At 31.6% G+C, this 27,646-nt stretch overlaps 1 protein-coding gene across 2 annotated transcripts in view; it reads right to left on the bottom strand.

Moving 5' to 3' along the window:
* Positions 1–27,646, bottom strand: part of LOC119831497 (serine/threonine-protein kinase DDB_G0283821) — a 134,055-nt gene that overhangs the window by 86,286 nt on the left and 20,123 nt on the right. For both annotated transcript variants that reach the window (XM_038354887.1, XM_038354888.1), the window contains exon 2: positions 8,840–8,995. In XM_038354887.1, coding sequence (XP_038210815.1) covers positions 8,840–8,971 — 132 coding nt within the window. In that variant the 5' untranslated portion in view covers positions 8,972–8,995. The remainder of the gene's footprint in view (positions 1–8,839; positions 8,996–27,646) is intronic.

Raw genomic sequence — 27,646 nt, 5'->3', positions numbered from 1 at the left:
CATAGGTACAAATTAAATTACATAATTATTTATCATGTTTGTTGTAATGATGATTAAGAACCTTGTAAGGTTAGTATTCTAAACAGCACGTGACTTTTACTTATTGATTGGATTAATTTTAATCTACACACATAAAGAAAGCATATTTATTGGCAACTATTTTATAAATCAAGTGTGCAGTTGTTCCAAAAATGTTATTTCAATGCCCTAATCAATTACGAACTATTGTTGTATAAAATGAGTCCAAAAAGTAAAGCCATTTCTTTCGCCTTTATCCAATCTGAATGGCGCATGTAAACTACTAAATAACAATTGCAAATAACATCAACGTATCGCCTAGGAGATAATTAGTGCGATAAAAGTAATTTATTATTTAGTACACACTTGCCGATCGTGACTGAAAGCTTTCTATTCGACAGTTGAACGAGCCTGTCTGCAATTATAAATGAAATTTGTCGAATTTTTTGACAATAGCTAGAGAGTTGGATAGATTTTATAAAGTATTACGGGATAAAGAGCGATAGATACATACTTGGGCGTTCCGTTTTAGCGTATTTATAAAATACCTTCATTTTTCTTCATATTTATGTATTGTTTTTGATTCAAATAAAATAAAAGAATAATTATTGAGTCATCCTGACATCATGTCAATCATTTGTTTTAATTGTAAATAGGCTTTTAAATATTCTTAGGAGCAATTTTGACTCGACTCAGCAGCAAGTTGTCCTTAGCAATCATATGTCTTTGAAGCAGTGTTTAGATATTGTAGCTACATTATGTATACACAACAGGGTGGTCAACTCATTACAAGTTTTTATAACTAAACTAAGGCGAGGGTTACAAAGAAATTGCCGCGAAACATCACAAGCTTTCATTTGCTATCTCTACAGTCTAACAGATCATTTTCTCGTCTATTAATTCCAATTTTGCAACCATTATCTCCTTATTACTATATGACTTATATACGCGGGCAATAAACTGTGTACTCACTACGCAACTTCTGGTTAGTGGATATTAATTGCTATTGTAAGTGCCAACATTTCATGGAAAATAAATGGTGAAGTTAGGCAGTAAAGTGTGAGATTTAATGTTGTTAACAAATTAATAACGAATTGCAGGTTCCAGAAGTTAAATGCATTGAGGTAAGCCAATCAGCTATAAATTTTAGTTAAATGCAGGTTTAAGTAAAACTTTGGTAATTCATTATTATTACTATTACTGCCTAAATGGGGTATACTTTTGGAATTATTATTTTATCTCGTTTATTATATACTCCTTTTGCAATAAGCCCAAAGACATTGAGTGCGACTGATGATTACAGGTGACGTGAGTCGCTTAAAACAAATGAAATCAATACTTCATAGAGGCCAATGCCTTTACTTCACACAAACAAAAATAATCTCAAAAAAATTTCATTCGCGCATACCTATCTCGCCGACTTTGCGATAATCGGCAAAAAACTTGATCAGCAACCATAAAAATTGATTTTCTGAAATATATGTCAAACGCATTGTCTATTTCTGAACCATGAATCTTTCCGAACAAAAAAAAAACCGACGATATTCGAGGCAACATTCGCGACGCTTTCATTCCCGACCGCACAGTGCGTACATCCCATTCACGCGTTATAGGTACAATCTAATCGTTAGAGAAATGGGTGCTTGTATTTATAATAAGCATCATTATTGTGTTATCTAATAGATACGGACGGAAATTATATTGATTGATTTATATCGAGACAAGCTATAGGCTAATTGAGTTACGTGTCTGATGTCTTAGTTAAATGATACGTAAGAACTAGGGCTTGATGATTGCGTGCGTATTAAGTTAAAATAATCTTGTAGTCTATTTATTTTAATGTTACATTTATATGGCAGCCCGTAAGTCTTTATTAAGCGGCGGTAATAATCAGTTGAGAGAGAAATGTTTGAGAAATGTATGGAGAAAGTGTTCTCCACGTTATTTATACATAAAGAATATGTAATTGAATTTCGGGTACGTAGTTAATCTTACAGAAATATCTCCCAGGTTATTTTCGGCTTCCAATTGGCCAAACGCATTTCTTCTATTTTCAAGATGCTATTGTTATTTTTATCTCTGTACACATAACCTCTTGTTTAATAACTATAATTAATTTAACAGTAATAATGTGTATATGATCGCAATAATAATGTAACTGATTTAAAAAAAGGATTCAGGCATGGAAGCATTTTTTTTACATAAACCACGGCAACGGAGGCAGGTTACATAAAATAGCATGGCATCGGAAAAAATATTCCTCTGTATTTTAAACTTTTTACACAATGGCGGCTGAAACCGTGGATCGATGTGAATTAAAATGTCATTTTGATGGTCCAGAGTAGGTACTAAAATTTATGGCTTAATAAAAATTGCATCAGACGACAAAGGTGATTTGCATTTTTATTGCCTACTAAATTCTATATATAACTGGTAAGTTTATTATATTATTATGAAATTCTGCCTGCCGAGTATCTATTACACACCTACGGTTAAACCGATAATATGAATTTCTGAATTTCAGCAAAGTGATAGTTAAAAAATGCATTCCACTGTTCAAAGATCTATATATATATATTGTATGTCATAATTCACGAAGGAGCTTGTGGGTCAACTGATGGTAAGCGCTACCACCGCCATAAAGTGCAGACGCCCTTTTCTGCAAATGCGAACTAATATAATAGTTTTATTGAGCATTATGAAAATAGATTAACTTTATAATACATAAAGGAAGGAAGGTTACATGGGAGAGAAATGACATATTTGGAATTTCTAAAACATATTTAAATTACCAAAGTTCACTGTTTACTACACAATTTTGCATAACATTCACATTCGAAACAAAATTTATTGCCACTAGCTTAGCTACTAGTTCGATAATTTGATTTACAAACTTCAGCATTAAAAACGATAAACACAACAACTTTACTCATACAGCTTTAATAAAACTTAAATAAACTCAATTGAATTTATAAGATTAACTATTCATAAATCATCGCACCATTTATTTTATCTCATCCATTGTAGATTCGCTACAGTTTCACTAAAAAGTTTCACACGAGCGTTTTGTTTAACACCCTCATTACTATAGAAAGGGCTTATTTACGTAACCGGTTAATACGTTTTCTATTATCGTAGTTGAAATAAATGAAGCTAAATCGATAACGACCCGTATAATAGGCGCGTGTGAGAGCTGAAGCCACTTGTCAGTAATTTGACACGTGACTTATAAAAACAACTCTGACTATTTATGATAAAGTTGAATTTACATTAACGAATTTGGCATATATTCGTCAGTAGTGATGTTTGTAGTGATGGTTGTAATAAAACATATAGTAATCGATTTACTTCCCGCCCAATTGAAAGCCCTTTAACGTCTCCATTATGTCCTTAGGGCATATCGATTTGATAATTGGCGATTATATCTCGATTTACGTAATCGATTCTAAGCGATAGTATTTATGACCATAATCGGGTAAGTTACGTGTTAGAAATGATTTAATATGTATGTATTATGAGTTTAACATGGATTTAATATTGATAATAATCATAACGGGATACACACGTAATAGTACCTATCTACTTAAACTTTTCCATTTGTAGGTGTGATTTATTTAGTTCGACGTAATATCGTGATAAAGGCATTTTTTATGTACATTCTTGTTTTAAAAGCATCTATCTATTAAAATAACTAAATTGAGTTGGGATTTTGAAAAAATAACCACTTAGATGGTATGCAATAAAATGATTGTGCTAAAAAATATTATTTATTAATTATAATTGTTATAACAGTTAACACTTGATAACCACCTCAAAATGTCGGAACGTTTATCAAACGTATTTCCTTATGCATTCTAAATTCAAAACAAGCACTAACTTCTCACATAAAAAATCGAATGGAAAGCGATAAAATTTCTAGATCGTCACCGATTAATATCGACTCGATCACAATAGCATATTATACATGGCTCACTTATTCAAAACTATTACAAATTAAACTGCACAATAACGTATCGAGCTTTCATTTGATTACAATCGTTTCGTATAATCGAATAAATATATCGATAAAAGAAATTACAGAAAATTGTACGTGGGAAGATTATAAATGGTGATGATCTTTTATCTGCTATCTGATACAAATCTATTTTTTATCTTTTATTTTGTCCTATACCTATCGAAAACAAGAGATCGATGATGTAGGAAGTGCATGAGTAACAGAAACATTTATCATTTTATCAGAATCTCTTGTTTGATAATATTAAATATAGCAATGATATATCATATGATGTAAACGGATTATTTTTAATACATTTTCCTCTTTTGTATCCGTTTCATTATTGCCAATATAGAGCTCACAAATTCGGTGTTTTTCAGTAAATTTTATTGATTAACCTATAAAGCAGCTACGTACATAACAAACTATTGCAACAAGTAAATATCAACAAAGAAGCGTGCTCCGTAAACATATAATAAAGACCAATTGACCCAGCACGTCAATGCTTGATACAGAGGCTCTTCAAACGCTCAAAAGCGTTCCGCAATCGCAAGACATTCTATAATTTCAGCCAGATCTTTCGCAGCACAAAAGAACAAAGCTACGTTGCGTTCGCAAAACAAACATACAAAATGTTAAAATAACACGCGCCACTCTGGTCTTTGAGTGCTATCAAAACAAACCACTAAATGTGGGTGATGTTTAGTTTACGAAACAGAACTTTTTATGGCTGGGGTTGTGTTATTGATGCTTAATCATTAACGCAGGTTGGTTAAACTTTAAAGCATAGCAAAACATTAAAATATAGTAAGTTTTTATTTATTCATTTTTTTTATTTCATAGTCGGCAATTGAGCTGGTTGGTCGCCTGATGGTAAGCGCTACGCGCCCACATAGTCAAATACCATATAGATACCAAAGAATAAATAAAAAATTTTGAAAGCCCTTCAATACAAAATATATTCGTAAAACCTGCACGATAAATACCCGAATGGAGCTAGTTTAATCAAATTAATATGATAAGATGTTTCCTTAAGCTTATGTGAAGTCGAATGCACATGCCACAAAATTGTCGTTAAAGTCAATTCCGTCAAATAAGAAATTATCTTAACCTCATTGATATATGTGATATAGTGATTAGTTAAAGTGTATGCTATCCATTCCCTATAGGTTCCTTTCCCAATATATTCTAATGATAAATATATCATAAGAATATATTGTGATAAAATCAAATCCGCATATAATTTGCAATAGAACCAAAGCTTTAAACAAAACATCTGATTCATTGTCAGCAGCGGGCGCCGACTATGACTGTTTTGTCTGCGACAAAGCTCAGTATTTCATTCGTTTCAGTGTTTCGATATGACTATAAATGATGACTTTTGTCCATAGACTTGAATCATTGTCTAACACGTGGATGAAGTATGATATACTATTGCGGCATTTCGATTTCATCACAAGGCTTGGATCAGCTTACTCTATTTGTTTATCGTACGGTGAAATATTTCAGAAGGGTCGATGGAAAAATTCAGTTCTTATAAATTTTTATAGAAATGTTAAATAATGTTCTATGGACTGAATGACAAATTTTGACTGAGCCGACTAAAATAAAATAAAATAGCTCTTCAATTTACTATAGCAATAATTCAGTTATATAACGGAAGTACATATTCGAAACAGTTGAAATAGCTTTAAATAGGCGAAGTCACGATCTTGTACTGTTTTTCAACAACTATTAAAAAAACTATATTATACCAAACTCACATTGTCATAACCACACCAAATTGAAATGGGACGACACAGCTTTATGGCTGTAACAAAGCCAAAATATACAATCGACTCATACTCCTACTTTTGTGGAAGTCGGTTGAAAAGCCATTTAACCAAATAAAATGTTTTAATCTATCTAAATCCCCGCAAGTGCGAAATAAGTTCAGTTCGATATTTCATTCGGTCTGCGGGGGAAATTACGAAGCGTCTGACAAAGATAGCTTTCAGCAAACAAAAGCTCGAGTTCTATTGTTTGGCGAATTGGAATATAGCGAACCATTCACATTTATTTAAACGATTTTTACAAAGGCACTTTAATTTACGTATAAGCGTGTTCAGATTCAGCGCTAATTATTCCCTTTATACGAGGTTTTTGTGTAGATGCAGGTCATTTTTACAATAAAATGAGAATGTTCAATACTTTAATATTTAGAAGGTTTGATTTTTTTTACGTGATACCCAAAAATCATACTCATCTCATACGTAAGAGAGTCTACATATATTTACGCTTAAAATGGTTGTAAATTCTAAAACCATTATTTTAAGCGTAAGGAACTAAATTCTTATTATAAAAATACATATAATGCCTGAAGATCATTAATCTAATCCAAATTAAGTTACAAATTCGCTTACATATTTACTGTAGTGCATAATTAACCATGTATCATCTTACTTACATTTGATGATATTACATAGTAACAGGTTATATTACGACTTTACTGAACATATCGTTTTATACAAATCATAGTAAATCCATTGAACAAACAGCACTCCACCCTGAACTTTCTCCATCCACCGAACCCAATGATACAATAAATCATAGCAATATTCGTAGAAAACCTCGCCTCACCTTTAAAATAAATAAAGATTAACGTTCCTGGGCCATTAAGCACGTGCAATACATGTTCACAAACACTTACATCACAGTACATACATCATATAATTAAACAATACAGAACCGTAGAGATTTGCTGAGGGCGAGAAACCTTTAACCCGACGATTCTTTACTTTCTACGCGGTAGCTTTATTATAAGCACGTAATGATAGCATAATGGTATATTTCAGTTTGTTAATACAATAAATACGGGTTTTCATAAATACAAACTGGATGCAATTTCTAATCGTGTATATTCTATATTGTATTTATTCTCATTATGAAAGTAGCCATGGGATGAGATGAATACAAGTCTTCGCCAATTTATAATACATTATTTGGAATAATTTTGCATCAACAAGTAAGCAAAAATAAAGAGAAATATAAAAACGAACCTATATTAAAAATATAGACATTTTTCTGCAGTGTGGTGTAAAGTAAAACACTTAAATAAACCCTAGCATATTAAAGAATTTATTATATTTTTAAGATATCAGATTTTTAGGATAAAAAGATTGTAAATATATGTTATATATTTTGCTTTATAATGACGTGTATGGCGCCAGTAATCCTTTTGGCATGACCTTAAATGCTGTATTTAATACAAACGATACGATATTAAATCTCGGTATAACTCAAACAGTATCCTTTAATGTTCGATCAATGGACAATTCTGCAGTGGTCAAATAACCTCAAAGGGATCACACTCGAATTTGAATCCAATTCCAATGGATTAAAGTTGATATTGATATAATTGTTGAAGGTGTTGAAATGTGCAAACATTGTATCGACTGACCGCCGCTCTCAAATTGCGTCCATGCCCTTAATTTAATAGTGTAATTTATAGCAGATGTACTAATTTACTAACACACGCACAATAAGTACGAAATTAAATAAATTGATTTATTATAAATGTAATATGTAAAGCATTTCTGCTATATATAGCCAATACCTACCGTATCTTTTTAAACGATAAAGATAAGTTTATTATTTTTTAGTCTTGAATGTTGCAAAATAAATAGAAATAAACACTTTACACTATTTTTATAAACGTAAGCTTTTGATTAAAGATTTTTAGTACTTTGGAAATGTATGTAGGAAAAATATTACGCAACATAAATAATTTGAGTGCATTTCAGTATTTAACTAGGCCGATCCACTCGTGATATATTTAGACCATATAAGGGTCTAACGCAATGTATTTCTTATATTATTAGCATGCATTTTAATTGATTTTAATAGTAGTGCAATCGAGTTCAAGTATCACTTCAGATGGATAGCGACCATCAATCAGAGTAAATGCTATTTCATATGTGTATATTTTATTGTTGTTATTTTATGTATATTTTTGTTGTTGTTTTTTTTATGTTATTTTGTACTATTTTACTCAAACAACACAATTAGACTCATTTTAAAAAAAGCTTTCACCATTAGAAAGATACGTATTTACCGAGATAAAATTTCTATCCAGACCCAAGGAAAGGGACAAACTCACAGTTTTATTGGTGTGTAGGTTACAACGAAATTATTGAATAAGTATATTAATATTTATTTAAAAGTTTTATGTAGATACACAAACTATTATGATACATAAAGAGGCATTTCTTCTTTGTTCGTTTTTCGTAACCAATGATGAGCATGCTTTGTTGAAATATGGCTTGATTAATATCTCACTACAAATATGTATAATTTTAATTTTATAGCTTTATAAATGTATACAGTAAAAATATGTGAAACTCGAGTGAGCAAAACTATTAGTAGATCCAGGCTATCATTTCGGTGTTGGACTTACTCAGATGAAGATTATCCGACGTTATGAACGCAAATCACAGCTCTGTAGACATACATAACTATCGGTAGTTACCAGCGCAATTCGGACATTTTGATATGATATTAATACTCGTAGTGTATCAGTGCAAAAGCAAATAAAACAATTTAATTAAAGTCAATTGGCAAGCACTTCCTTTTTGTTGTTTGTTAAAATATCCGTTGAATAATCAATTTAATTATCGTAAACTGCATAATAAATAGGTATACGAAACAAAAAGTTATAAAATACTTAAAGAATAACCCTTTATAGAGATAATCCTTTATAGTCAGTAAACACAATATAGAATCTTCTTCATGGATATTCAATCGCTACCGCTTATAACGTAACACAACATATCTATGCAACAAACGTACCTGGAACAGCAGATATCCAGAGTCATACATCCAGAAGTCATCTGGCGCGTTGCCCGGCTTGGTGAGGTGGATGGCAAGGCAACGCTGCAAGATCAGCTGGCAGCGCTGCCCGCCCGCTCCGCGCCCGCTCATGCCTTACACGGGCGGCGGCATGCTCTGTAACAACCATTATTTCATTAACGTTTGTTGTTTTGTTAAAGTACACATATAATATAATATTACAAAAGAAAACATACACACATCCAACACAACAATAAAGGAAAAGAAAAATATAAAAAAATTATATAAACTGTATATTGTTATATGTATATTTGATATATACTGTACGATATATATAACAAAATTAACCAACTCAATATGAAGCAAGATGATAATAATTGGAAGAGAATTAGATGGATATTGTTTAATATCTTAAAATAATATAATCTGATAATGGTATAACAAGGCTGAGGCCATTCCTAAGTAGGTACTAAACTTTCTCGTATTTATAGTTTTCACCTGTGCCAAGTGCGCATTTCATAATATAATAGTATTTCATTATAAAAAACAATGACAGCGCATAATATAGTTCGTTCGATATCACACCACTATAGTAACCAATAATTAAACTGTTCCTAAAATACGGAGATTTGACAATTTTCTAAAATCTATATTGAAATAATCGCAGGAGGTTTGACTTATACCAGAGCTGTTACTCACTTTCCTAATTATATATTTAACCTGAAACTTGCATGGAAATAGGAGCATTATATAACAAAAAGGCATTAACACTAACCCTAACGTCGATTTCCAGCTTCGATATCTCCATACATATACATGTGGGCGTATATTTATTATTTCATTTGTCACAATACTCCATAAAGTGAACAATATTCAATAATGGCATTATGCAATAAACAGACCGTAGTCGGTAATCATGGCTATCGATACGGCACTGCAAATAGAACGATTTTCCTACTCCACTCTGGACATTTAGCGTATTTTACGTTAAGGAGACCTTGGGGACCATTTTGGGACCCAAATGCAGTCTATGACTATATTATACTTGTATTTTGTTTTATAAAAGATATTTAGACAGATTTTATAAAGAATTTTGTTTAAAAAGTTCAAATATTTTACATATTTCAATCGTCAAAGAGGCCATTAAAAATCACATGATAAACAGTAGTTTGTACTTACAAAAATTTACGGGAACAAAAAAAAAGGTTTAAATTTTGAAATTCCCTTTTATTTCATAGCAGGTAGCTAGTTTTGGCGTTAAAAATAAAGATAACAAATGATTCCGCAAGACAAGCATCTTCTTGCACCGAAGAGGCTCTCGTCTGAGTGCAAGACGCGCCAAGGCGCAAACGTGTGACACTCCACTTAACAATTTGTCTAGTATGTTTTTAGACATGAGCGTTGCAAACATTTCATATTATACACTTTTTTGTTTTTGAATGAGTAGTTTGTTTATTAATTATAAATCATGTTATGATTAAAATCGTATAAAACATAAAATATAATTATAAAATGTACACTAAGGAGTAATTAAATATTAACGATAGAGTACCAAAATAAGGACTAAAGCTTATTTAGTTAGTTAGTTTTTAATACCAAGTAGGTATAGTGTAAAATTAGAGTCGCTTCAACGCAATATATAGCCCTTGAACTGCTAAATTTCTAAAGTATCAATAACTTTACTTTGTCCTTTCATGCATATGATTTGCATAAAATTACATTTTAACTCAATAATAGGCTATAAAGGGCAGTCAAATTTCATGGAAATATTGACTCCATAAAGATAAAGATTGCTAGCGGCACTTTGCGGAATTTGTAAGATCTTGAAATATAAAATCGACGCTAAAATTTATATGTACGCGTTTATTTTATATACAATATTTACTGGTATCAACGCAAGTTTAAGTGTGAGATATTCATGATTAGACTTGTTGACAAATGAATGTTTACAAATACAATGGTTATAATTATGTTATATTTAAAATAAGTATTAGTTCATGTAATTTATTCAGTACCTTAAGTTAATACAAGATAGCGCAATTGCTATCTAGCTATTATAATATATATATATATATATATATATATATATATATATATATATATATATATATATATATATATATATATATATATATATATATATATATATATATATATATTAGTTTTTTTTTTTAATATTTGCATGAAAGTAATAATTAATTCAATCAGGTGGCCCATCTGCCCGTTTACTTGCCCTGTCATAAAAACACATATTTCATTTCTAAGAAACTTAAAATGTGAAATATTAGAAGAAATGTAGGTTTTTAACCCACGCTTAACCCACTATTGCGGTTTTATGGTAATACTTTGTGTATAATGTTTTTAGTTTACGAGAAAATTTATAGACTATCAGTTTTTTATGTTTCAATAACTTCTATAAAAGTCTATCTATTCATGTAAAAAGTTATAGTTAACAGAACCGATTAAAAAATCTCGTTTTTAATTCGTTATGCTCCTACACACGAATAAATCGACAAAAACACTATATCGTTTGAACAGAAGCAATGCGTTAATCAATCTTCTTAAGAGAATAGTATTATCTCTAGCAGTAACTTGTGTGTAATTAGTAACCTAACAAGGAAACGATTTAGCGTAAACTAATACCAATAATGGCAAATATGGCAATAAAATGTATTAATATTAAGAATTGTAGCGGAAGCTTGAATAATTATATAAAGAGACATAATTTCAAGTGTCTCTGGTAACAGCTTTTATACTCATTTCCATAATCGGAAACTTTACTGCACCTAGTGTTTCCGTTTGTGTTTGGTCAAATTTACACTTAATGTTTTTTGGAATAAATCCTATATTTGCATGCAGTATTTTATCAAAGCTATGCAAGACAGCGGAGAGACCTAACTAGTGAACGCGCCAACTGAGCACAATGCCGTTTGATGTTATGTAATGTTTGTTGATTTACTCGGCTCCCAGAGAATGTGCTTCAATTAGAGATATATTCAGAATTTGTCATTTAACTTAAGGAAATACATGTTGCAATTGCAAACCTTGATAAATACATAGTAAATATAACTGTTGCGTAAATGGCGATTCTATGCGATATTTGATTCAATTAACGGTAAATATTTTTTACCAACACACATATTACGTACCTTTTGAGGCGAACACACGCAAAATAGGCATGTTATTTCATATTGTTATTTTATAACATATCTTTGGATTTCAAGATAAATACAAAATACAATAAGTATGCGGATATATTAAACACTAATTAACTTGGATATACCCAATAGCTGAATTATTCAGTAGTAAATTGTCTATATTAGGTATTTTATAAGATTTCCTGATAACTTGGTGAGTATTAATATTAAATACGTTTATTATAAACGTGCATGCATATAAACACGAAACAAGCCACTTTGTAAACTCGTTTTAAATTAGCAATTGTTAGTATTCCTAGTCTACAAACCTCAATAACCACATTTTATTGAACTTACATTTTGATACTATCACATGATTACTAAACACATTGTGCAATATCTGTTTCTTATTTATTTTATCGATCAGTACATAAATTATGGATAATACAATTTTATTCCTTAATTGATATAAAGAATCAGAAACACTACAGCTAATTACGATAAACGTAATCCTATTGTTTTTATGGATATGAAAATGTTTAATTCTAAACTAAAACCATTTACAATTGATTTGAAATAAAATGCAAATGTTTTTGTATCGATGAAATTGGCAGGGAATCTCGTCGCACCCCAAAAGCAGTAAAATTCGACTCTCAAAAGCAGAAGATTCGAACAGTCGTAATCATTCCAAAGAATCTGCCTATTATTCACATAATATCTTCTGGCATCCATGAATATTATATGATTGAATGAACGATTTTTACAATATTCATTCTCCATTGTTGAATTTTATTATCAATTCAATTAGATATATGGCAATAGCATATTAGTTGCCTAAAAAAATCTAACCTACAAAATCATTTACGAAAAATGTCTCGACACGAATCTCGTTAAGCCACCAATTAAAAGCAAACTATCATTTATTTGCATAGACACTGCTCTGCCAAAACTCAATTGGAATCAAAAGCCCGCAGTGGGCCAGGCAATGGTCACAACCCGTTATATTAATTTCACACACGCCATCGCGTGTTTTTGGGTATCAAAAATTACAGCGCCATTTTGGGAATTAAGGCCGTGCCACACTAGCTCTATTGTCGGTCATTATAACGGCATCAACCGGCGTTGTATAACCATCGCGAATGTAATGTTTTTACATCACCATCTGTAACGTCTTTACAGGAAACGCTTGTTTGCTTGTCGATACGCTTGTCAAAATGAAAGTGTTTTGTCTCACGTTAAATTCTTATAAGTTGGAAAGAAAAGCTCTTAAACACTGTCAGAATGAAATGAAATATTCTAAATATTCTAGTAGGTTGACAGCTCCTCCAATAAACGAATATAGTATACTAGCTGCACCCCGCGATTTCACCCGCGTAAGTCCGTATCCCGTAGGCATATCGGGATAAAAATTGCCTATATGTTATTCAAGTTGTCCAGCTGTCTATGTACCAAATTTCAATACAATCAGTTCAGTAGTTTTTGTATGAAAAAGTAACAAACACACACACACACACACACATCCTTACACACTTTCGCATTTATAATATCAGTAGGATAGTAGGATAGGATTTATTGGGAATACATATAACCTCTCATTGTATATCCGACTTTACGTTATTTCATTGTATACCTTTATTGCCAATAACGTAATTATATCGGTGCCTTAAATATATAATAAATTAATTAAAGATTAACTACGTAATAAATAAACGTTTAATTATATCTTAAACAATATAATGGTTTTAGTGATACGAGTTTATCTAAATTTAAGTCTTGCTTGCAATTCACGGTATAACAAGGTAAATGCACAAACCACGGATAAAATATTTTCTAATCGGCTTAAACCTTAATTATCTTCATAAAATCTCAATTACTCTGCATCATCGAATCAAATTGTCATAAATTGTCGACTTAATGGTTATTTATTACCTTTAATTATTTTATGTCGTTCAGCTCTCAACCGTGACCCTGTTTATGCATAAGTATTTTTAAAAAGTGGGCTATTTAACGTTATTTATTATGTGAATCATTATCACTCATATTAGTTAGGTTATGATAATTAGTTTGTATTATATTTTTACTCGATCGATCATATACATATAATCCCACTCCTGCTAATATTATAAATGCGAAAGTTTGTAAGGATGTGTGTTTTTGTTACTCTTTCACGCAAAAACGACTGAACCGATTGCATATAAATTTAGTACGTAGACAGCTGGACAACTGGAATAACATATAAACCACTTTTTATCCCGAATGAATAACCCAAAATCACAGTCAGGAACTTCCACGTTTTTTTATCTTTATTTTGAAGTAAAAAAAGATTACCTATTACAACAAATAAGATAACTAACCACCCACTCGCAATAGATTTTCTACTATCCATTTACCTATTGATGAGGTGGGTGAAGGTCGTTTCTAATTCAGATCTTTTCTAAACACAATAGATTGGAAAAGCGTAAATCCATATAAATAATTACACCGTCCATCGCAGCTTTCAATCTAAACAATAATGATGCTTACGATCCGTAATCCCCTAACAAATTGGTCATACTTTGTTTGCTTAAGAGCTTAAGTGAAGAACTAATATTACGTATAAGCATCAATCTTCATAAACTTTCATTCAAGGTTACTTTCACCATATAACTTTATGTTGTAGGCAAAAACTGAGGAAAGTTCTTGTCTAGAAACTAGGTAACGAGTGTGGCCTACAAATGGGATTACTAAACATAGAAGTCCCTTGATAACAGATGCTAGCACAATACAGAATAGCGGAGCGTACGGTTCATTTAAAAAGGTGGACTGTTAAAACAATAGGAGCTGAGGATATGCGTAATTAGTTAAATGTTTTCGAAACTTTTTATTAAGGACGAAACACGAGGTGAAGAAATAAAGCGCTGTTCTGTGAATCCCTTCAACCCGCAAGTCCATCGGCTGCAAATTGCGACATTTTAGCAGATATCTTAATCGGGGTAAAGATAGCATTGTTTGGCAACTTTTAAATAGTGTGTTTAGTATCTCTATGGTAATAGCAGCGGTCAGCTTCCCACAAGTAGGAAAAGGCATAGAGGGCTAACTGATTCAGTCTTCTGAGAGCAATTAAAGGTTTTCTCTACCAGCGTCAATAACATTAACATGCTTCATATAAAAATACAAAAGATTAGAAACAAATCTATAATGAAGCGGGGTTTGTACTCGGATCTTTTCCACGTTAAAAATGATCGAATTTTTCCTACTGTTTAAATCTTTTCTCAAAGGTGGTCTATAAACTGTGTTTACAAATAAATTCTTTATAAACATTCGCGCATATCTCGCAACAATAGTTCACGGTACACGACACGATTGTCAAGTAAGATTCCGCGAATCTGTTACGGGCTGTCAGCGAAAGTTTACCATGCTGCAAACCTACATTGTATGGCAGAGCGATAAGGCCTTTGTGAAACTCCATTCGTTATGTTTGCAATTTTATTATTGACAGGAAGAACGTTGATGACGTTATTATTATTAAAATCTAATATGTAGGGCGAATTCTATAATAGAAGGATAAGGCAATGTGACTTTTACGTAAATCTCTTGTCCTATCCACCCACTAACTAATTCATCATCATCATCATCATCAGCCCATATATGTTCCCACTGCTGGGACACAGGCCTCCTATGAGGGTTTAGGCCATAATCCACCACGCTGGCCAAGTGCGGGTTGGCAGATGTCGCATGTCATCGAACTTTAATGATTCTTGGACATGCCGGTTTCCTCACGATGTTTTCCTTCACCGTTTTAAGCAGTGGTGATGTTATCCACATTTGCAGATAAATTGAAAAATCAATTTATTTCCTGCACGCTCGCCCGGTCTCGAACCTCGACTTATCGATTTTGAAGTCCGAGGTTCTCACCACTGAGCCACCACTGCTTTTACTAACTAATTACTAACTAATTACTAATTGTCAATATCGATAATATTGTTCAGGAATAACTCGAGTATAAATTCTTTATACCCGTTATGAATGTTTCAAAATAATTGAGCGATATTTATATATCGAATTCTATTCAATTGTGATCCACAAAAAACAACCGAAACTTATTTGAGAGATTTTTATCAGTGTTGAAATATAAAATTGCAATAGTCTTGCAGAGGTTGCTAAATATATTGGTTGCGTTCCTTAAACAAAGAAAACTGCGAAATATTAGCATCACTAAACTAACAATATAAAAACACGCAGATTTCAAACACATTTCGATAAAAACGATGAGATAAAAAAACTTCGTTTTCAAAATAAGTAAATGAGATGACTGTGAGTTAGTTTTTATACTTAATATTTTAAACAGCTCACACAAAAACATCCGACTTTCCCAACCTTAAATTAAATAGTTATTGCTCAACAATGATTTAATTTAATCGAGACCAAAATCATTAACCTCCACTTTTTATCCGAAAAGGATGCATATTCGACCTAACCCAAAAACGAATTTAATTTTTCAAGAACTTTTAATTATCGTGATATATGATCTACTTCCTATCATTGTACGCAATAACCGTTCTCAAGGCACGCAAGAGGAAGTTACGAGTTTTGTCTTTATCGGTTTGAATTGGGGTTACCATAATATATCAATTTTTGTCTTACACTTCAATTGTTTTACGTATTCACACATTCGAATGCATTTCCGATACAACTTGTAAATGCCACTCAATGAAATATTAGCATTAACTAGGAATAATACGTAATAGTTCTAGTGTAGTATTATGTTATCTGTGGTAATAGGAATACTACAGCGATCCACATTTACATTGAATGCTGATTTGGCTTAGTAGTTTTGCTAGTATATAAATTTATGTCGCGATCCAATAATAACTATTCAAGATTTTTTTTTTATCATACTTGTAAACTATTATTAATTTATTTTCATATATATCTATACAAGTAATATACATCTGAAGAGTTTGTTTGAACGAACTTATCTCGAGAACTATTCGACCGATTTCAAAAATTCTTTCATCGTTGGATATCTCTGTTTCCTAAAAGCTTTAGACTATACATATGATTCATAGGCAAGAAGGAGGCAAAGCGAGGCGGGGCCACTCATTAAAAATATATAAGCATAAAGACGCGCCCCTTAGGTACCTACGTCATGATAAACAGTACGTCTAGATTAAAACTAACGGTGGTATTTGCATGCAGATATGCATATATTGTTCGGAAGTCGTAACCTGACATGAGGTTAAGCAGGTCACATTGTAACTGTCGAACGGAAAATTGGCGTCGTTGGTGGCCTTTAGCGGGTAATGCGGAATGTGCAATCACTAACAATCGACTCGTTATTTTTATTCGTATGACATATGTAACCTACACCTTTGTTGTTATAGAAGACAAATTGATTAGAATCGAGTTGTTGTTTCTCGTCCGACTTCAAAAAAGGAAGAGGTTATCAATTCGACTTTATTTTTTGTCTGTGTACCTCATAAATTTTTACTGGGTGTACCGATTTTTAGGATTCTTTTTCCGTTTGATATCTAGTGCCTGACATGTGGTCCTATTTAAATTATGTCTAGTTCTGACTCTGACGGTGTTTCTGTCTTTGGTCTACATCTACACTTTTAATATTATAAAGAAGAAGAATTTGTATTTTTGTTTGTTTGTTCTTTCACCTTTAGAAAACTGCAACTTCGCTGACTGACATTGGCCATATATGAACCGAATATGGCGAATTACTAGTTAGAAATAATTATACAAGTATTCTTCCGCCTTCACTTTCTTCCTATCTAGAAATAGCCGTTACCTAAATACAACTGTTCTTTTTGTTTAGAAAAAGTCTAACAGTTTCAAAACAATTGTAATACGTTTGAACAGCTACAGCATCAAATAATCTTCATATGGGTTTGTGAAAACGTAGCTTCGCAGTTGGCACCCTTCGGCAATACAATAAGCGAATTCCAACCTCACTACATGTTCCATAACATGTATACGAAAATAGCTTTCAACTTAACGAGTTAAGTTCGCATATTGCATGTACGCATAACGTATTTTTATTGCATTGCTCACGTTGCATATATTTTTATTAAATTTTATATACCTCCCCCTATACTTACTCGGAATGAATTTAATCCAAAGTGATTAAACCCTGATACGCTTTTATAAAAAAGACTTGATATTGAATAGATTTAATTGACCTTAAAAAAATTAAAACTAAACGGATCATGAGCACCAACAATTAATTAATTCTAAATTCCTTGCCCATTTAAATGATAAAACAATCATTCTTAGTCATGTTCATTTTGTCGAAAATATATTTCAATGTTTTTGCCTTTTATATATCCACCAATTTACATACTACCTATGATATATTTTGTATGTGACCCCTGATATATTACTAGTTTAAAAGGGATCATATCTATCTTAACAACTAAAAAGAAATGTCCAGAAAGTGAACTATATATATATATATAATAGCTATTTGGACGCAAATCAAAAGAATCCTCTTTCGAAAGCGCTGCATAATAGAAAAAAGCATAATTATTAAAATAAACAAACGACCACAAGTTATGTCACTAACATACATATATCTCGGCTGCATTTGGCCAACATTTTTTTATATTGTTATCTCACATTTGCATGATAATAAACGTTCACGAAATTATTATCCCGGGAACAATGCAATTTAGGAATTGGCACCGCACTATCTCAGGACAACAATAATTCCTCACAACGGATTGCCCATTGAAGTTTTTGCAGACCATTTGGCTAGAATTGGCTATAACAAATGGCTAAAAAAGTACCGCGTTTTAAATTTAATATAGCCATGCTGAATTATGATTTACTTAAATAAGTGTTAAGATTAAAATGTTCAGTTGCTATAATTGTATTAACATACACTTTGATTAAAGACAATTTATCAATATCGATCCCAACATGTTATTTTTTGCATATACATAATTTTATCTTACACTTACTAGCCGACTGATTAAAATATAAAAAAGTGTGGAATGTAACGCAAAACTTATTTTTTACACGCTTTATATTAGCTTCATCTGTATGTTTGTATGTTTGTTTGTATGTTTGTTTGTATGTTTGTTTGTTTGTAACCGACTTCTTTGGGCGCGATTTTGACCCACTTTAAACGGCCAGATTTCGTTCAAACTTTCTAGATTTATTGAGGACCGATGACAATACACTAATTTGAAATTATTCCATTTTTCAATTTGCAAGATATGATAAAAGCGTGTTTTTTAGTTTTTTTAAACTATTATTTTGTACCCTAAATACCTACGTCGATAACGAATAAACAGTGTTAGGAGATCATTACAATAAATCAAAAAGTTAGCAATCCGGCTTTATTATTGTTTCGATAGTAATATGAGCAATAATACTTGATAGGCCGTCTAATAACACGGCAACTAACATACGTACGTACTTAAAAACTAATCTTAAAAGAAAATACGATTATTATGCAGCGTAAGTCCCACTTACAAAACAATAAGAATAAAATAGGTGACCTAAATGATCTACTTGAATGGCGTTACTACAGATATCTTCACAAAAGGAGTATAATATGAAAAAGATAAATTTTAATTAACTAGGTCGGTGCATATATTATACAAGTTTAACACAGAGATATGCACATATTCATAAGAATTCAAAAATGTGTGGCTTCTGTATGACAATAGTTTGAATTTTTATGAACAAATTATTCTTTGAACAAAGAAATATCTGGATCAGTTATTATACTAAAGGGAACAAGCCTAAAGACAAAATCTATGAGAAATTGTTTTACCATTATGAAGTTTGACTTAATGGCGTATATGTAATATTTACTATCACAAAATATTAAGTTGTACATAGTGTTATAAATTAATAAATATCACGATACTAGCCTTCAGATATTTAAGATATAGGTACATAAGTGTTATTATGAATATATACGTAACATATTAGCAACTTCTGGCGGAAAATACGTAATTAATTAGATATTAATACACCCTCATTCAATTCAAATAACGCGTGATTCATTGCAATCAATTGCGAAAACTTATAAAGTGCCGATCATTAATTATCATATCCACATAATCTATCTTAGTTAGGACATCTATTTAGAAACACATGAGATCTGAGATAATACAAACACCAGGTATCAATCAATTGCAAAATTATATTCCAATAGAAAAGTTTCAATGAAGTAATTGCAATTTCTAGAAGTGCGCATGGGAAGATTATCAATTCATAGACTAATTAAAACCACCAAATGCCCGTAGTTAGTAATTATGACATTTATGGACATGTATATCCTAATCCTACTAGTCCTACTAATATTATAATTGCGAAAGTTTGTGAGGATGTGTGTACGTTTGTTTCTCTTTCACGCGAAAACTACTGGACCGATTGCACTGAAATTTGGTAGGTAGATAGCTGGACAGCTGGAATAATACATAGGCAAATTTTCATCCCGATATTCCTACGGAATACAGGCTTACGCGGGTGAAGCCACGGGGCGCAGTGTGTTACGTATATTTAAAGTAATTGAAATAATGATTGTGACAATGTAAACAAAACTGCTGCAAATTGATGTTTATAAATTTTCGACAACTACAATCGTTTAGATCAACTAATTATACTTAAACGACGCTGATCTTCAAATCACTCCAAGGTCTCAAATATTGTTCGTTTAATTTTGAACTCATTATATTTCCATTCGTACATGAATATAAAATAACTAAAATGAATATAGATCAAGATTACTTATGCTATAAGTCTAGTGACCACGTAGTCGTGTATAATACAGAATAACATAAAACAAAATACTTATCAATAATAATGCTTTTTTATACACAATTTACTTTCATTTGAAAATACGTGCAAAATTAATAACATTGCATTTTGTATGTATATTGCTGAAAGTAGAATAGTAATAAATGATACAAATAAAAGCAATACAAATGCGTTCACAATTACCCTTGGGCCAAATTCGAGATATAATCTGTAAGCTCTAATACATAACTTATTTACTTTATATTAATAGCTCCACCAATAAACCAAAATGCACAATAAAATATACGTTAATGCCACGGAATAAGTAACAAATTATGAATGAATTTTCTATCTCAGAAATTAAACAATAAAAGCCGTTAATTTATAGGAAAGCCACAGTTTGTTGAGTTATTATTTAATAATTATATCAACCTTAATTACAATTTAATACAATAATCCTGGTGAAATATTAAGAGCATTACAATAGCAACCCTTCTATATTAATAAATATCACTTATCTTTTAAAAATATCATATGATCTTATTAACACATACATGACAATATCTACTTCTAACAATAACTTTCTATATAAAAGGAATTTGCAAAACCACGTACGCTATTTAATTATAAAATAAGATACATTATTTCAAATACAAAACAAGGCATGTTTATAATCAAATAAAGTCCCAAAACGATAAACCACGTAGCACCGACTGGTATTACGAATAAAATAATTTCTTAGAAAAGCACGGTTTTTAACAACCTGTTTAATTTACATAAAGCTAAGCGCAGATCTGCGCCCAAATGTCGCGCGGCGTGAGTCAGCGCGGAAACCGTCGCCAAGGTCGCGTAATCGAAGCCAGCGACGCGCGACCGATCCATTGTTTTACATAAACACACTTGTCAATGTTGTTTTTTGCTATTATCTTGAGTACTATAATAGGAAATACGCGAACATTCTTAAGGCTTTGATTTGAAGAGAATATGGTTACACCTTTTTGAAATAGTCGTTTAGATTCAATTCCTAACATTGGAAATTAAAAATAACTGAGCATTATGCTCGAGTTGTTTAATAAGTAGCATAATGACACCATATTATCATCACTAAGAACGACATCACGAATGCCACAAACATCAAAATATAAAAGGTGTATAAACAGCAGCCTCTATTAAAATGGAGTCCAGTCATAGATTTTTATAGTTTAGATAATGCTCCATAAACTTCTAATATTTACAACGCACTAGATTATTTTCAACCCGGTAGGTATACAGCTATATAAGTTAAGGTTTTTCTAGACCCTTCCTGTCTGCTACGATGGCATTTCCCGTGTACGTGGCCTCCATTGTGGAGCTAGCCTATGTCCACACTCGTACATGTAAGTATTTGCATATTGGCCTAATTAACATACGGAAACGTACACAAATTTGTATTGTTTCGTCAACACATTGATGTCTTCCGAATCATTTTAATACTATATTTCATTTCTTAAAATTATTTGATAGACAAAATTCTCAAACAGGAAAGAATGAATTAATTTTATGTATTATATGCTTTCTACCCATTCATGTATGTATCGTATGTAAAATCTATTTCTTCAGTTTTTATAGCCACCCGCGTAACATTTATTTTTTTCATTTGTCTTTATCCTCTACCTTTGGCGGCGTGGAAGAGATCGCTGATAAGCGATAAGGTCGCCTTATGTACTATATATATTTCTATATTCTGTATTTGCATTGCATTACATTCTTTTTTTATATGGTTTGGTACATAAAATTATTAAAAAAATAAATAATAAATAAATGAACATTCATTCTATTTAATTTCAACACTCCTACGTCTAAACATTTATATTTATTTTATTTTAATAAGTTTCTTTAAAATAGCAATTTCGTCATGGTTTATTATTTCAGATGTTTTTCCTTTTTTGTATTTTTACGCATAACTAACAGTCCACAATTTTTCTCTTCTTTATGCATTATATAAACGTTAAAAAAATCCGAATTGTTTGTGCTGCTCTCATTACTATTTCTATTTATAAAGATAGTCATATGTTATATTTATGTATAATTTTTTTTTATTGACATAGCCTTAGTCAAATTACACACATATATTTACACAATACCGAGACAATCTATATTTTTTTGTAACCGACACAAATCGAGGGCGGCTCTCTCATCTATTTACGTTCTTACTATTCCATTCATAAGCAAAACCATCAAGTTAATGTCCACGGTAAACCGAGTCATCTATCAGTTCCTGGCGTGAAGCCAGGCTGTTATATCATTGCTATGCCTAGGATTTTCACTTTATTACAAATATACAGTTACTCAATATTTAATAGACGCTAAAGTAAATTATTTGGTTAGCTTCCGCACGTTTTGCGATACAATTCGCGGTTTTTTTAACACGCGGTAGTATGTAATTATTAGAATTACTCATGTTACATATGGTAGAATATATAATTATATCATTGTGTATAAATACGATAATTTAAAACAATAATTATGCATTGTTTTATTGATTCTGTTGAATGTTTGTTATATCAGAAATACTCATATAAAGGAAGAAAAGATTGGAGAAAATTCTAGTTGTCTTTTTTTTTGTCAGCCATTATTTATGCTTCAAGAAATTTTTTTAAATCTTCCTACGTTTTACACAACACAATCTAAAAAATGTGAAAATAGTAACTGGCACTTAATAATAAAGATCATTTTTGTACAAATATATATATATATATATATATATATATATATATATATATATTTAATAGGAATTACGCTTAGTTACGAAACAACTTATATATTTAATCATACAAATTATGAAGTTCTTGTCAATTACTTATTCGATTCTGTATTATTTATTTATATTTGTTTTCGTTTAAACTAGTAGTAAATGGAGGTCATGGTTAGAGCTACAACATATTAAGAGAGGGAAGACTTCAATTAGTTATATTTATATTCATAGGTACGCCGAATTTCCATTGACCTTTATGTTCAACGATCATATAATTCTATTTTTTACATCATGTTACGATTGTACCACCTAATTAGGCTATTATTACCACCATATTAGGTATGTACTATTTTCATAATAAATTAGAGTTCTTAATTTTAAATATTAAATTGTTACGCCCAAAAACAATGTGTATTTTGTCATTATTGTATTAACTAAATCAATTGGGAATATGTTGCCTAGTTTCCACTAGGCAACATATTCCCAAAAAGGCAAGACACAAACAAAATCAAAAATAAACAAACCAAATGTACATTAATTGGCCAATCCAACATCGACAAACCATCGGGCCTAATCGAATTGCCATTAAACGCTCAAACCGCGGAAACTTTTTCCGTTCAATTTCAAGGCTCAGCTAATGAGAGCATACACAAGGTCAACCCGCACTGCAGGCCTGCAGACGGTGGTATCGATCGAGCTGGAACGCGTCTGCCACGCACACACCCGCGGAATAGGGTCGCCGGTTCACAATTGTGGAACACCCCCGGGATTAAAGAAAGGACAATTCAGTTTCCCCTTTAAGGTGCCGTTTTTCGGGCACTTGTCAAGCATTATACGGAATTGAGCTGAAGAAGCCGAAGTGCTCTTGAAGGTTACACCCTGTAATGTTAATTCTGTAAGAAACAAAGCGGCATCAATGAAACACCACATTTTCGAATACGTCTGTTACGAGTACATTTCAAAAATGCAACTTAGAGGACATTAAAGATTAGCGCATTAAACTAGTTAGGTTTACGGTAGGAACAGTACAAAAAGCTCGTAAAAACAAACGAAAGAAAAGCCCTCAGAACGTTTCATAGATCTTTTAAGAACAACTCAGACTAAAATAAACCTTTCAGAGCTCTGCCGGTACTAGGTTTTAAGTGGTAACCCTATTGCACTCTGTAGGTACATTTATACCGCACGGACGGTGCGATATTGCCCCGTTAAAGCTCCCCGTATTAAGGGACTGAGTCTCGAATGCACTCTGCATCTGTATTGAATTTAAACTACCAGACACCTAAATTTTATCTTAAGGTACCGTATGCCGTCTCCAGAGAAATTTTACGAAATTGCTTGTGCTATATAATGCTATGTGGCTCTGCAGAAAGTTTTGAATTTCATTGGAAGTTAGATTATTAGTTAGAATATCAGAATTTGTTCGAAGTTAATAAGAAATGTTTATGGGCGGTGGTGATCGCTTACCATCTAGCGAACCACATAGTGAACACATATAAATCAAAAAGACATAAAGAAACATTTAAAATTTAAATTACCTATTAATGATATGACAATACGTAAATTTCAGTGTATTTTTAATTTTTCCTATATTATTCTAACTATAAAAGTAAAATTGTTAAAACTTTAAAAATGCTTAGTACTAATATAAACATCGTGGTAAAATTGATACATATTTTAATTCGCAATTAATAAAATATTTTGACTTCTCGTTATGTCGGGTATAAATATACAAGTGCAACGACCAAACCTACACAACCGTGAATGACAATTTTGCGCTACATTCAAGCCATTTAGATAAATAACATTGATATTCACTGAACAAAACTGATAAATTATTCATTTATTCATTGCTTCTATAAGCGTTGATCAATTGCGTAATACGTGTTATGACTCTTGGTTTAAGTTTGGAATAACAATTGTAAGATTATCATTGAAAATACTTAAATTATGCAAATTTTATAAAACTTAAACGGGATCATATTCATTAAATTACGACTATGGTATGCAGCTTTGATTGCACTTCAAGATAAAAAAATAAAAATTTCAAGCAATTTTACACAACAGTGGAGGAAATAAACCATAATTTAAAGGAAAGGATAATATGTAAGTAGGTTAAGACGACAGATCATTAGTTGAATTAACTGGTTAATGATTTTGTTTGTAGCGATTCCGCAATAAATCTCGGATGAATAAACAAATGTTATTTCAGGAAAAACAGAATGCGCATAAAATTACGTTTTATAAAGTGAAATCTCTAATGCCACGAAGTTGTAAAGAAACATGTAAATTGATCGTAATATTACTTTCATTAAATGACATTTACGCATAGATTACGCATAATTGTATTGTAATATGTACCGATACTTCGTTTTATCCGTCATGCAACGTGTGACGATTTATCGTGTCGCATTCTTTACGGTGGTGTGTAAATGGATTTTATTCCCAAAGCCTGTGTAGGGGCGTGACGGTACAAATGAAAAATGGGTGTTTGCTGTCAAGGTCGGTTGTGGATGACTATTTTGATGTATTGCAGTTAGGTTTTGTCGGTTTCATATTATGGCAACACATTTTAATTTATTTAAAAATTCATATGCTTTTGAAATATAATTCAAACGTGTTTTTTTCATGTTAGCTTTATGTTTTTGGTTGTTGTTAGCAGATGTGAAAAACAGAAGATAAAACTCATTTCTTATTACCCAACACATTGTTTATAACAGTAAGAAATACAGTATGTACTATCATGTAAGCAATTATAATCGACTTTGGTTATAGATTCAAATACCTAATCTCGTTAATTACACAAATTATTAAAAGAAGCAATATTTACCAACCAATAAAAGATGTACGTCGATAGTCAGCAGAAATCCTCACGAAGCATCTGATAAAATCATTATAGACTTACACGAACGGCTAAATCTTTCTTATTTCAAATATTCAGATAAGTACGTGTTCAAAATTATATAATAGCGCTTAATTGTTGATGCGTAGCTCTGAGTTAGGGCAAGCAAGGTTATCGGTTATCTACAAGGTACATGGTACACCATAGAATGACAATCTACTGAATAGGTGTCTACCTACGTAGGGTATAAGGTTACTTACATTGCTATATCTGGCAACATTTTAATGTTCTTTAATTTGCGGCCGCAAAAGCATGTTAATGAGTTATTGTTAAAACATCTTAGATGGGCTGTCTCCTTGAACTCCAGGATTTACACATTTATCTCGATAGCATTGTAGGCTAAAGTCGCCATTAGAGTACCTACAAAACGTAGGATCAGATCTTGAGAAAAATACATAATTTTTCTTTAGTATGTTAAGTCCATTCACCTAGAATTAATTGTCAAACACATGTGAAATTATTAAGGGACCTGTGTGGGTGTATAAAAAGTAATTTAAATGAATATAAGACAATTTGCCCAAATATATTATGTATTGTAAGACTTTCAACATAATGACGGTAGAAAAGCGCCTGAGGCAAAACTTTACTGTTAATTTAAATGAAGTTTAAAAGTATTATTACACAACTTTAAATGCTTCTTTCTGTAAGTCCTAAACAACAATTACCTTTATGTTTGCAAAGTTGGTTTCCATAGCTTAAACTAGATGTATAAAAACAAATGACTACATTTTTCCCGTTCAATTCATATTAATTTAATTCTAGTAAACAACTTCACAAATTCACCGGCATAATTCAATTTCGATTGTCATACATAATTTAATATTAAATGTTTACATATACACAAAAATATCATGCAAAGTTTACACGTAATTAATTAATTTCAATATTTATTAGGTTAAAATATCCATGGCGTCATTCGTGTGATACCCGCATAAGAAGTAGCCTTTGTTCTAATCTAGACTATAATCTATCTCTATACCAAATTTCACACAGATACGATAAGCTGTTATCTTGTGAAAGAGTAACAAATATCTATACATCCATCCGTACTTACAAACTTTCGTGTTTATAATATTAGTAGGATGCAATAATGTTTATCAAAATTTTATCTCAAATCATGTAGCACCCATAGTAGTGTCGGCAAATGTCAGAACTTCAAGAGGCGCACAAATTCAAATAAATAGTGAGCAAATTAAAGTCATATCATAGTAATACATACATTTTAGAGTGGGAGTCGAGCACTGCTTCGGCACAAAATTGGGTCAAGCTCGCACCGGGGAAGTTACCACACCCTCACA

Source organism: Zerene cesonia, chromosome 13, assembly GCF_012273895.1.
Source record: "Zerene cesonia ecotype Mississippi chromosome 13, Zerene_cesonia_1.1, whole genome shotgun sequence".
NCBI lineage: Eukaryota > Metazoa > Arthropoda > Insecta > Lepidoptera > Pieridae > Zerene > Zerene cesonia.
The sequence above is the reverse complement of the archived record's forward strand: the minus strand, read 5'-3'. Positions and strand labels throughout refer to the sequence as shown.